Source organism: Hyperoodon ampullatus (assembly GCF_949752795.1).
Source record: "Hyperoodon ampullatus genome assembly, chromosome: 3".
Classification (NCBI taxonomy): Eukaryota; Metazoa; Chordata; class Mammalia; order Artiodactyla; family Ziphiidae; genus Hyperoodon; species Hyperoodon ampullatus.
The window spans coordinates 64,560,714-64,574,682 of NC_136916.1; the positions used below are offsets into that span (position 1 = coordinate 64,560,714).

Consider the following 13,969-nt stretch of genomic DNA (forward strand, 5'->3'; position numbering starts at 1 on the left):
AATAAAATTTTTTAAAAAGCATCATCAAAATCAAACACACATTTCAATACCAAAACCCACAAAATTAGCTATCATACACCCATGTAGGCATCTTATTAAACTGGTTAATTGCTTCATGAGATGTAAGGTAGTTAGTGTAATAGAGGGAACATTTGCAGTGGAGGCAGAATAACCTAGAGCTGGGTGGAAATCTTGGCTCCATCACTTGCTAGCTATGCGAACTTGGGCAATTTCCTCCTCTCAGTCTGAGTTTTCTCGTTTGCAAAATGAGATAATTATTCCAATCTTATGAGGATTAACTGTATGTGAAATGCCCAGCACAGAGCCTGACTCAAAGCAGGAGCACAGGAAACAACTACTATTATTACTCTGTTGTTATTCATGTAAACTTCTTAAAGGCAAAGCATACTTTTTTCTTGTAACTCAACTGTAGGCTTTATAATATTGAGAACTGAAAAACTAAAGGCAAGAAACATCATAAGTTACAAAGGACTTGGTATAATATCAGTTCAGCACATGCCTAGATAGGAAATGAAACTATGAAGTAATAATGATGACCTTCAAAACATATATAAAAATAAACATCCTTATTTTTTTTAATTAATTATTTTATTTATTTATTTTTGGCTGCATTGGGCCTTCATTGCTGCGCGCAGGCTTTCTCTAGTTGCGGCGAGTGGGGGCTAGTCTTTGTTGCGGTGCGCGGGCTTCTCATTGCAGTGGCTTCTCTTGTGGAGCACAGGCTCTAGGCGCGCGGGCTTCAGTAGTTGTAGCACACAGGCTCATGGGCTCTAGAGTGCAGACTCAGTAGTTGTGGCACACGGGCTTAGTTGCTCCGCGGCATGTGGGATCTTCCCGGGCCAGGGCTCAAACCCGTGTCCCCTGCATTGGCAGGCGGATTCTTAACCACTGCACCACCAGGGAAGCCCCCGTCCTTATTTTTATAAGCCACTCTGAAAGGAGACGACGCCGTCTATGTACAAATCACATATAGAACTACTTTTCATCCCACAAGTATTTCCTGAACGTCCACTGAGTGCCAGTCATTATGATTAGCAATGTGTGTATGATGGTGAGCAAATGCAGACACAGTTCCAAGCCCCACGGAGCTTCCAGTCATACAATCATACAAATAGTGTAAACTTGTGATAAGCGATATAAAGGACAGTACATGGTACTCTGAGAGCCAGCAGCAGATCTAACCTAACTGGGGAGATCAAGGAACGCCTTCCCGAGGAAGTGAAAGCTGAGAGCTGAAGGATGAAGTGGGAATTACCAGTGGAGGGTATTTCCAGACAGAGGAAAGCAACCTGTGCAAAGACCCTGTAACAGAAGGAAACAGGCAATAATGCAGGACCAAAAGGCCAGTGTGCCTGGAGCAAAGATGAAGTGTGAGAATTAGATAGGGATCTAAACCGCACAAGGGCTGAGGCATTGTAGACCATATTCAAGAGCTGTAACAATCATTCAAGAGCTGTCAATCCCAAGAGCGATGAAAAGCCACTGAGGGTTTTATGAATGCTTATTTTGGTGGCAGGTAGGCCAAAGGGAAGATGCAATCAGATTTGCAGTTTGCCTTTGGTTTCTCAAATAAGAGCTAAGGAATGCAGATGGATCAAGTAGGAAATAAAAATTCTGTCATGATATGACAGTAGCTTGGACTAGGATGATGATAATGGTGGTGGTGGTGGAAGAAGTGAAAGAATTCAGGAGATATTCAGGAAAACCTGATGATGTATAACACACAGGGGCTGAGGGAGAACAAAGTATCCAAGAAAACTTTTGGGTTTATGATTTGCATGACTGTATAGAATGAGGTACCATTTGAGAGGGATCTGCTCCAGAAACATCTTTAAAGCAGTTTACACACCCCACAAAGGGTCTGAAACTGTGTTATCCAGTTTGATCCCCTACTTTACCCATGAAATAGGATTCCAAAAGATTTTTTTCTATTTCCAAAAATCAAACTGACTCTCAAATGTACAAGATTTTTCCAACACTGAAGATATTTCAAAGATTCTGCCACAAGCTTTGAAATCAACTCCAAATGAGTTCTAAAACTGGTTTGAACAATGAGGCAGCATTATGGAATGAATATGTCATTTCCCATGACAACTACTTTGATAAGACTAACATGCATTTGCTGCTGTTTAATTTAGGTATTTTAAAGAAATCTTAACAGTTAAGAGTACTCTCATGTGATATTAAACTAAAATATGAAATTTTATCTGGCATTACCACAATTGGAATTATGCTTTTATGTTTGTGTTTCAACATTTTGAAATGTCTGTAGAAAACTTGGTATTTTGTAGGAAAACATACGGTTAAAAAAACCCACATAACTTCTTGATCTTAATATATATATATTTTACTACTTCCATCCAGTCCTTGTTAATTCCCATCACATTCATTCGATGTAAAAGATTTTTACCAAACACAGTTGCATATATGTATACACATATACAGAGTAAAGCTAATACTTTATCAATACTATGAATGCTCTAATATTTACTTTTCTCAGTTTTAATTTTTTAATTCACACCCAAATGGCATTTTCATAGTGGAATACTGATGCCCTCAAGTCTTAGAAACATAAAAACTTCAAATCTGACTAGCCTTAGGAAAAGAAGTGAAAGAGTTTTGCCACTTTAAAATCAACCGAACACCATCACACCTTAGTGCTGAAGTACTGATAGTATTTCCCTAATTTTGGCAAGGTGAGCTCCTTGGCCACCTGCTTGCACTAGGCCCTGACTAGCATTTTATTAACATTAATTTCAGTTACCAGGATATTACTACTGCTTATACAGAGCAGCAGATTTTTTTTCTCCCCATGCTGATTTTATCTCTAGGCGTCAAAAGAAAAGACTGTGGTCTGAAGCCAAATATGAAAAATGTCATCTCCACAAATGAGGAGAAAAGTCAAGGGCTCTTTAAAAGTCAGGTCTTAAGCCCATTAACCAATATTAGTTTGTAAAACCAGACTGTCTCCACACTAGAGACTGTACTACCAAATGTGGTCCTTTGGGAGCAAGGGCTGGCAAGCTTGAAATGGGTTACCAGCATAGTTCACCTTTTTCTTATTTTAGGGTTTTTTTGTTTGTCTGTTTTGTTTTTAAACAAATCAGACCATGGCTATATTTATTTGAGCATGGGTGTGGGCAGTGCCAAGGAAGAGACAGCGAAAAGACTTTAGGGTTCCAATCTCAGCTAACAAGACTTTCCTACCATCCTCAGAAGGAGTGGTCCATGTCTCCCCAACAGGAATGTGGGCGAGGGAAAGTTATAAAGGCCCTGAGCTCTTCCCTTACCCAAGCCCCCCAAATGACACGACAAACCACTTCCTTCTGGGAACTGAAAGTCTTAAGCTTTAAGGGACAATGAAGCTCAATGTAGGCTTCAGAAAGATGGAGACAGTGAGATGAGACGCGGGCAGGGAAGTGGGGGTGAAGGGATGCGCCCAGCGGCAGAGAGCTAAATAGGGCGGTCAAGGCTAGGGACTTCGGGAGCCTGAGAAGGCCAGGATCTTCCAGAATCTGTCCAAGTAGGCCACAGCCCTCTAAGAAGCCCGAGGGGCTCGTCTGAAAATCTAGGGCATCTATGGACCCAGTGCCTATCACTGTCCTGGGGAGGGGAGACAGTCCCCGCAGGAATCCGGCCCCTAAAGTGGGGCTTTTCCTGCCCTTAAAAAACCACAAACCCTCACGGAATGAAGCAAAACACGTACAGGGATGGCAGGGCTGGAGGCAAAGTAGGTGTTCTGCAAACGTCGGGGACGGGGAGATGTTGGCAGAGGTAAAGGGAGGCCCCCAATTCGAGAAACTTTAATCATCACCGGAATAGGGGGAGGGGGCAATATGCGACCGGTAAGCAGCAGACAGAAGAGGCCGGGAGCGAGAGCAGCGACCAGCAGCGCCCCCCGGCTTCGGGGGATGACGACCTGGGGCGCGGCCGCCGGGGGCGGGGGGTTGGAGGCCACCGCGGACCCCCGGCCGCGAAGAGCACAGCCGGGCTAGGCCTGAGGTATCCGGACACACCCACCACCGCGGCCGCAGCCCCGCTTACCTGCTCCTCCTCCGGGGTCAGCTCCGGCGCCATGTCGGGCTGGGGCGCGGTCGTGGGCTCCATCCCGCCACCGCCGTCGCCGTCGCCGCTCCCGCCCGGCGGACAGAAGTCGCCCGGGAGCGCGGGGAGCCCGGTGCGGTGGGCCTCCGCTTCCGCGTGCCCGCGCCTCAGCAGCCCGGGGCCGGCTCGCGCATAGCTAGGCCGGCGGGGCCCGGCGCCCGCAGCGGCCGCAAACGCCGCTTCTGTTTCCTTAAGAAAAAGCTCTCAGAACTGTCGCTCTCTTCTGGGCGGAAATCCTTTTTTATTTTCTTCGTTCCGTTCCTCACACTCCCCCACCTCTCCCGGAAAAAAAAAATAGTGCAGGCGAGGAGCTAATCGGGATTAAAAAAAGGAAACGTGAAATCGAGAACTTTCTAAGCCCAGAACGAAGGGCCGCGGGGGAAATTTTCGGAAGGCCGCCGGCCTCCTCGGCGTCCAGCTTCCTCGGCGGCGCTCCGGCTCCTGCAGGAGTCCTCGGGGATGCGGGGCCCTGCGACCTGCGCTGCAGCCTCTCAGCCCCGTTCCTCAAAAGCCGCGGTGACGGGAGGGAGGGAGGGAGCGAGGGAAACGCGCCCCCCGTCCCGGCTCAAGGCCAGCGCTGCGGCCGCACTGCGGCCGCCCGAGCCCCCCGCGGCTCCATTGAGAAACTGAGCGTCTCATTCACAAACAGGCGACGAGGAGGGCCCGGCAGAGCGCGGACGCCGTCCGGGAGGGGGAGACAGAGAGGAGCCCGGGGGCGGGGGCAGCGGAGCTAGAGGAGGGGGACGCCAAGAGGAGGGGGCGGGGGAGGCCGGCGAGGGGAGGGGAGACCCAGAGGAACCAGGGTGGGGCAGGGGCTTCGGCGACTGGAGGAGCGGGGAGGGAAAAAAAGGAAGGAAGAGTTTGAAGAGGTTAAGCTCCTTGGAGGAGGGAAAAAATGCATATGTTTGAAAACTAGCTGCCCACGGGCACCTGGCCTGGGGTTACTTGCTACTACCACTTAACTTGTGAGGAACCCGCAATCCTCATCTATTTCCACGTCACTTCTTGACTGAAAGACCCTGAAAAGTGTGCTTACTAAGTCCAGGATGCGCAGGTGGAAGGAGCAGACCCTGTCAGCTAGCTGTTCGCGGCCCTAGCTCGCTCTCTCCTTGCCCGAGGTATCCTGTAATCCATCACCTATGGCTAATTTTAGTCTCTCAGAAAAACAGCATCAGATTTTGAACCTCTTTCAGGAATCATGCAGCATTTGCAAGCCTTTGATTTTCACTAAGGCGAGCGCGGCAAAGAGCTTGGGGGTCTTACGAAGTATGGTCTTGGGAGTCAGTTTGGGAGTAGAGGGGGCACTGGGAAGGCAGGGCTGGGTCTGGCATGTTTTTGCATCATTCCAGACCAAAAATAAATACTCTAAAAGGGACCCAACTAACAAGTGAGTGCCACAGCTAGTGCCAAAGGCTGAAACCTGGAGAGCGCACAGAGCTAGGCCCACAGGAGAGGTCTTCAGACAACTGAGGAAGATGTCCTGAGTTCTGATGCTCCTTCTAGGACTTTAAAAGCAACCTCTGACCTCACCTCATTTCTGCATCATTGCAATAAAAACTTCAGGCTGCACTTGGTTAGAGAAGAAACCCCTGGTGGTTGGTACTGTTTCTGTCTCAGGTGGGTTACTTTATCCTTTGCACCAATAAGGCTGACTCTAGGTTGAGTTCATTACTCCATACAGGAGTTACAGGTTCAGTAATGTAACCAGATGCTCCTCTGGAAGACTATTTAGCAAGTATGTTTATATGCCAGGCACTGGGGTCTGCCCTAAGTTTACAACAATGAACAAGACAGTGGTCTCTTCCACATGTAAGGAATGGAATGATCCCTGAGCTACGTTATTAAGGGAAAAAAAGCAAGACCCAAATAGTGTGTATAATATGCTGTCATTTGTATAAAGAAAAAAATGAATGTGTATTTGTAAATTTATTTATACATAGAAAAGCTTTGAGAGGATACACAAGAAAGATAGCAGTGGTTGTCTCCCAGGAGGGGAACTGGGATTCTAGGGAACAGAAGGGAAGAGGGAGACTTTTCCCTATATGGGCAATTATACATTTTAAGGTTTTTTTTCCTGTTTGTTTATTTATTTATTTTTGGCTGCGTTGGGTCTTCATTGCGGTGCGCGGGCTTCTCATTGCGGTGGCCTCTCTTGTTGTGGAGCATGGGCTCTAGGTGCGGGGGCTTCAGTAGTTGTGGTGTGTGGACTTAGCAGTTGTGGCTCGCGGGCGCTAGAGCATAGGCTCAGTTGTTGTGGCACCTGGGCTTAGTTGCTCCGGGGCATGTGGGACCTTCCTGGACCATGGATCGAACCTGTGTCCCCTGCATTGGCAGGGGTATTCTTAACCACTGCGCCACCAGGAAAGTCCCTTTAAGGTTTTTTTAAACTTTTTATTGACATTGTCAACTACAAATTGGCATTTTCCATTGGCACTTGCCATCTACCTCTACAAGGATTAAATCATGTGCTGCTGCAGCTGCTGACTTTCAACACCCCCGAAAGGAGTTCAGGTGGAGAGCAGAAATGAGGCACTCTGTGCTCTGGGAAAAACTGGCAGAACAGGTCTTCAGATAGTTAGATATTTTCAAGAGCCAATTTTATGAGCCCAATTCTTGTATCTCCTCATATCTAGAAAAGCACTAAAATCCTTCATGGTGACGTCTGCTCCTTGTGACTAGCAGTAACCTGTACGAGACTAGCAGAAATCTTCTGTAAAAAATATGTGCTTGATTGCATGTACTCTCCCTTCACCAAAATCACATATATACTGACCTTCCCCCCTGCCTCTTTGAAGCAGTTTCTCAGAGCTATCTGGGATGCTGTCTAGCTAGGAGAGAGAACTCAGCGGAGTTTTCAGAGGCACAGCTGTGTGTGTGGGCGTGTGGGTGTGTAAGGGAACAGTTTTCTGGAACTGTTGCCTATCACAGTCCAAACAGGACAATGTTTGGAAGTTTTTGAGCAGAGGCGTGGGGAACAAAACCAAGTCCAAGGCGGCTGGCTGGATTTGCTCTGAGTGGCAAAACTTAGGAGAATCAGAGTACAAAGTCTTGCCTTTAACTGCAGGCTTGAACTAACAAAATCAAGAATGATACTGTCATCCTGCTCAATCAGATCTTAGAGACTGTAAAACAATCTGTAATACAAAAGATTGGAAACAGTATAATGGCCCATCATTAAGAAACTCAGTAAATAAATCATGGTACACACATACACTGAACTAATAAGTTCCACTTATTGTATCCTTACCAGGTGCCAGACACCATTCTAAATGAGTTTCACTCATCTAATCTCTCCATCACAGTATGAGATAGCTGAAGTTTTGATCTTCAAAACATATATATAAGGTAGATCCATATGTATTGACATAGCCCTGGACTTTTTTTTTTTTTTTTTTTTTTTTTTTTTTGCGGTAGGCGGGCCTCTCACTGTTGTGGCCTCTCCCCTTGCGGAGCACAGGCTCCGGAGCACAGGCTCAGCGGCCACGGCTCACGGGCCCAGCCGCTCCGCGGCATGTGGGATCCTCCCAGACCGGGGCACGAACCCGCGTCCCCTGCATCGGCAGGCGGACTCTCAACCACTGCGCCACCAGGGAAGCCCAGCCCTGGACTTTTGAGTGCTTGGCTGCAGGACCTCAGAAGGAAGGCTAGGGTAGGGTTGGGAGAGTATAGGTGACAGACAATCACATTTTTATTAAATTAACATGAACTGAAATCTGAAAGTGGAAAATAAGTAACAAAGAGGGACCCTTTGGGGGAGGGGTGTTATGGGTTGTACTTTTGTTTTTTGCTTTTAAAGCATAGGTTTCAGGTCTCTGTCTAGAAAGCTTATCCTCCCCTTCCTCCCACCTCCTTCAACAGACAAATCTGACTCATCCTTAAGGTCTCAGCTCAAAAGTCACTTCCTCAGCAAGATCTTCCTTGACTACTCCCTGAACTGCTCCTTGTTACTCTCTCTCCTAGCACCATCTTGTTTTTTTAAAAGAGAGTTGATCACAATTTGTAATTGTGTATGTGTTTCCATGTCATTGGCCTAGTGTCTGCCTGCTTAGCCAGGAAGGCGGGAACCACATCTGTAGGCCCCTGTACCCTCAGTGCCTAGAGCCTAGAACCTAGTACACAGGTCCTTCATAAATATGTATTGAATGACTGAATTAAGAAGATAACCAGACTTTCCTGGCGGCTCAGAGGTTAAGAATCCGCCTGCCAATGCAGGGGACATGGGTTCGAGCCCTGGTCAAAGAAGATCCCACATGCCACAGAGCAACGAAGCCTGCATGCCACAACTACTGAAGCCTGAGCGCCTAGAGCCCGCGCTCCGCAACAAGAGAAGCTACCGCAATGAGAAGCCGGCACACTACAACGAAGAGTAGCCCCCGCTCGCCGCAACTAGAGAAAGCCCACGGGCAGCAACAAAGACTCAACACAGCCAAAAATAAAATAAATAAAAATAAATTAATTTTTAAAAAATTCTCTTAAAAAAAAAAAGACAACCACCTTGGGACTTCCCTGGTGGTCCAGTGGTTAAGATTCCACGCTCCCAACGCAGGGGGCCTGGGTTTCATCCCCAACCCGGTGCAGCCAAATAAATAAATAAATATTACAACAACAACAACAAAAAAAAAGACAGCCACCTTAACTCTGAGTCCTCTGTCTTACCATTGTCATCTGCCTTTTTTTTTTCTTTCTGGCTGCATTGGGTCTTCGTTCCTGGGCGCGGGCTTTCTCTAGTTGCAGCAAGCAGGGGCTACTCTTCATTGAGGCGCGAGGGCTTCTCATCGCGTTGGCTTCTCGTTGCAGAGCACGGACTCTAGGCGTGCAGGCTTCAGTAGTTGTGGCTCGTGGGCTCTAGAGCGCAGGCTCAGTAGTTGTGGCACACAGCCTGGCACACAGGCTTAGTTGCTCTGGGGCATGTGGGATCTTCCTGGACCAGGGATCAAACCCATTTCCCCTGCATTCGCAGGCAGATTCTCAACAACTGCGCTAGCAGGGAAGTCCCTCTCCTGCCTTTTTTTATATTTGTTTGGATCTAGGAATAGAGATGCTTCCAAAGCTGTGATTAGAATTTTGTAAACTTTCCCCCAAAACACCTTTACTTCTGAAATCTAAAGCTTCTCTCAGAAATTGCTCCAAAATACCTACTGCCTATGAAAGAGACATGTCTAAAAGACAGATACAGAATAAGTAAGGTCATAGTACTAACCGATGTCTAGGGTGAAAATTTTTTCTTGTTTACTCATAGGCCAAAGCTATAATCACTAGGATGGCTGAAGTAAGCTATGTAAGGAAGGTGAAAAATCTTGTCCCTTGTAGATAACATTTCCCCCATTACCCAATACTTTAGGGCCTGGTATTTACCTACTGCTATTCTCTGCTTTTTCTATTCTTTTCTTTTTTTTTTTTTTGCGGTATGCGGGCCTCTCACTGTTGTGGCCTCTCCCATTGCGGAGCACAGGCTCCGGACGTGCAGGCTCAGCGGCCATGGCTCACGGGCCCAGCCGCTCCAGGGCATGTGGGATCTTCCTGGACCGGGGCACGAACCCGTGTCCCCTGCATCGGCAGGTGGACTCTCAACCACTGCGCCACCAGGGAAGCCCTCTATTCTTTTCTTTTTCTCTAAACTAAAATATGATCTGGCTTCTTCCTCACACAAACAATTTTCTCATCTGACACCCCTACTTACTACTCCCAGATCACAGGTTAATCAGTCACTATTCTGTGTTACTTCAATACTTGATTCCTGTTGTCTAGAGTTTACCTAACACTCTGAATTGTAATTATTTGCTTATTTGTCTGTCTCTCCCACTAGACCATGAGTTCCTTGAGGGCAGAGGCCATGTCTTATTCATCGCTCTGTCTTCAGAACCTAGCACAATATATAGTTCAGAGTAGCTGGTGCTCAATCAGTGTTTGCTGAAAGAATGCACCCATCCTTTTCCAGCAAACAAGGTACAATTCTTGCCAAAGAGTACCAAACAGGTTTGGTTACCTTGGATACTTAATTGCTCACGGGAAAATATTCAATACAGGAGAAAGGTACCAACTGAGTTACTTTACTCTCACTCTCCTTGACTTACCTGTGTTAATGGGGAGGCCAGAGCAGAATGGATAAATTAAGTCCACAGATTAATCTGGTTCTTCTTTGATGTAAATATTGGGTATAATAATAGAATCCTAACATAACATGGGACTCAAAAATCAGCTCATTTTACCAAAGCAACCAGTCATACTCTGGCTAAAACCTCAAGGCTTTTGTCAACTTTTCCTGCCCTACATATCTGAAGGTGTAAAACAAAAGACCGCATTTGCTTAAAAAATACATACTATGTGTTTTTTACTCATTTCTTTATTAGAAAGGAAGTCTATAGCTAGGAAGATCATTTCTTTCCCTCTTCCAATATATGTAGCGAGAAGGTTTTTGGCTATCCTTTTAATCACATTCACAGAATTAAATATAGTTCTTGTTCTTAGAAGTCTGAAACGTATCCAAACAACTTTTAGCAGCATGCCACACACCTCCACTCAGTCTTCTCTCCAGGGTCACTAACCTGGGCAGCAGAGAGTGGAGGGGCTCCCCTCCAGACTGCATTCTCATTCCAGTTCATTATTTCATTCACTCAGCAAACATTTATTGGTACAACAAGTAGCAGGCATGATGCCAGGCACCAGCGACCTAAAGATAAATAAGACAAGGTCCCTGACCTCAAAGTGCTTACAATCTAATAGAGGAAGTGTACAATAAAGAATTTAACCTCGGGGCTTCCCTGGTGGCGCAGTGGTTGAGAGTCCGCCTGCCGATGCAGGGGACACGGGTTCGTGCCGGGGTCCGGGAAGATCTCACATGCCACGGAGCGGCAAGGCCCATGAGCCATGGCCGCTGAGCTTGCGTGTCCAGAGCCTGTGCTCCGCAACAGGAGAGGCCACAACAGTCAGAGGCCCGCGTACCGCAAAAAAAAAAAAAAAAAAAGAATTTAACCTTGCCCAAAGAGTGGCTGACCTTTGCCCTTGGTTCCTGGTAAGGAACCTCTAAGCTCTTGGAATGTCCTGCCTAGTAAAGGTGTCTTTGTTTGCATGGGGGTCTTTTGCCACACTAGATAATCCAGTAATGTGACTAGGAGGGAGGGGGACTTTAGACCACATGTTATCAGCTAGACCCCAGGAAGGGCTGGAGATTGAGGTTGGCCAACCAGGTCTGTGTGACCAAGTCCAATAAAAAACTTTGGACACCAAGGCTCAGGTAAGATTCTCTGGTTGGCAATACTCCATGAATTTTGTCACACAGTAGGAAGTTTAAAGCTGTCCATGACTCCACTGGGAGAAGACAACTGGAAGATCCATGTTTGAAACTTTCCTGGACTCTGCTCCATGCATTTCTTCCCTTGGCTGACTTAAATCTGTTTCATTTCACTGTGATAAACTGTAACTGTGAGTAAAACAGCTTTCAGTGAATGTGTGAGTCCTTCTGGTGAATTATCAAACCAAAGAGCAGTCTTGGGGACTCTACGTAACTTTGGGAAACAGATGTGTAGTGGGATGGGGAGGGCACAAAGATGAGAATGGCTAATTCTACCTGCAGAGGTAAAGTTTCAAACAGGTATCTGTTTATTCAACAGATGGGTAGGTATATTAACCAGGTGGATGAAATCAGAGTGAGAAGGGATGGTTTTGGGGGGGAAAAAATATGAAACACGTGTGTTTGTACTGCGAACTATAAAGCAGCATCACTAGAAAGGAGGTAGAAAAGGAAGCAAGATATTTTATGAGACTAGACAGATACACTAAGGCCAGGTCATGAAGAAACTTGCATAGCAGGCCAAGAAGCTTCACATGTACCCTGTAGGCGAAGGGAAGTCCTTGAAGTAACATGATCAGATGTGCATTTTTAGAAAGGATCACTCTGCCAATTGTGACAGGGATGGATTTGAGCTGTGGGGGAGGGGGGAAGACTGGTGGCAGAGTAAGAGACTCTGGCAGTGCCGCAGAAAAGAAATGATGAAGACTTGAATTAAGGCCTAACTACTTACCAGTCAGCCTCCCAGTCACTTCAAACTCAGCATGTCCCAAACTGAACTCATCTTTTCCCCCAGTCCCCCTCAATTATGTTCTTCCTGGGATCCTTGTTCTTGTTAATAGCATTTAGTCACCCAAGTTAGGAACCTAGGAATCATTCTGATGATTCCTGTCCATTTCCTACCTTTCACAGCTAGTGAGTCACCATGTCCTTACGTCCCACCTCTTTCTTCTCCAATTCCTCTACAATCTAAGTTATGAGTTAACATTAAAATAACCAATATCCGGGCTTCCCTGGTGGCGCAGTGGTTGAGAGTTCGCCTGCCGATGCAGGGGACATGGGTTCGTGCCCCAATCTGGGAAGATCCCACATGCCGTGGAGCGGCTGGGCCCATGAGCCATGGCCACTGAGCCTGCGTGTCCGGAGCCTGTGCTCCGCAATGGGAGAGGCCACAACGGTGAGAGGCCCACGTGCCGCAAAAAACAAAACAAAAAACCAATATCCAATCCCAGAAACCTATAACGCAACCATCTTTGAAACAGGTGGCAGGAGGTGATTTTATAATTTGCAGAGAAATATGACCAAGAGACATATTCTATTCAGTGATGATAAATAATACTGGCTCCTCAGTTAAAAATATAAGGGCACTCCCCTGAGATACATCCTTCAAGCTACCACTCAGCAGTATCAAGTTGTGCGTGGTGATAAGTTTGGCTAATATGTTCTTTGGTTCATGCATCTGTCCCCAGAGAGCATTCTTTGGGTAAGTAGTCCTTCCAGACCGATTATTTCTGGGCAGAGCCCGGACAAGTTTCTACTGATACTAGCATGCACAGATCCTGAAATGATACAGTTGGCTGCTGAGAGAAGACTAGAGCATTCAGAAGAGACTAAACCTCTAAGCAGCCTACAACAAGCTTTTTGGCAAGAGGAACACAATGTTCCTATTGCAGTTGACCTAAATTCAGGAAAGAGCTTATTGGTATAGGCACGCTTAAATCTGCAGCCAGCTGGGTCATCATTGGGTAGGGGAGGAAGGGGTTTCTTCCTTCACCAATTTTACGGAGTCAGCCCGAGCAGCTTTTTAAGAGCCCAACACTAGTTGAGGCTAGTTCCAATGGTGTTCTGATTTGTGTAATGAGGCTCTGCTTAACCACAACTTCTGCCCGGATCTGTTCCCAGAACTAATCAACACAAAGAAACAACTGCGTGTCAGACAAGATCTGACCTGGATCCCTCTGAAATTTTGTCCACAGGATACTAGTACTGCTGGAGTGGAACAGTGAAGTCCTTTTGTCTTGTAAGAGAAGTCCTAGAAAAGTGGAAAGTAGTATGGGGAACAGATTGAGGCCACGGGAAATGGGACATTTCCTGAACACAGAGCAGAAACTGGTTGGTGTTAGACACCATCTTCCACTCCCACAGCTGCCAAAGAGCTCTAGTTCACACATCTGAATGGATCCTGCCTGCTCAAAGCACTTCATCAGCTCCCTTTCATCCACACATAAAACCCCAAACCTCTGCATAACACACAGGCCATTTATGATCAGCCCCATCTCTTTCCAGCCTCCTTTCCCATAGCTTTCCAGCCCTACTTGACAACTGAGCCATGCTGAACCGACTTCAGGTCCCAGAGCAAGTCCTGCCCAGCTGTGGAGGGATGCATCTGCATACCCTCCTGCCTCTGTGAGAAACTCCTGCCCTCCTTGTCTGCAGAGCACATTTCTGTCCCTCCTGAGCCTCAGCCCAGCTCTGACCTCCTCTGTGAAACCTCCCTCTGCTCTTCCCGGCATCCCCCCACACCCCATGCTCTATGCACCTTTCTGCACTAAAGCA

General features: G+C 46.7%; 1 protein-coding gene across 1 annotated transcript in view; it reads right to left on the reverse strand.

Moving 5' to 3' along the window:
- PTPN9 (protein tyrosine phosphatase non-receptor type 9) overlaps positions 1 to 4,128 on the reverse strand; it is a gene marked incomplete at its 5' end in the record, with an annotated part of 82,294 nt that extends 78,166 nt beyond the window's left edge. The window contains one exon of the mRNA XM_079699008.1: positions 4,066 to 4,128. Within this exon, the coding sequence (XP_079555134.1) occupies positions 4,066 to 4,128 (63 nt within the window). The remainder of the gene's footprint in view (positions 1 to 4,065) is intronic.
- Between the last annotated feature and the right edge of the window lie 9,841 nt (positions 4,129 to 13,969).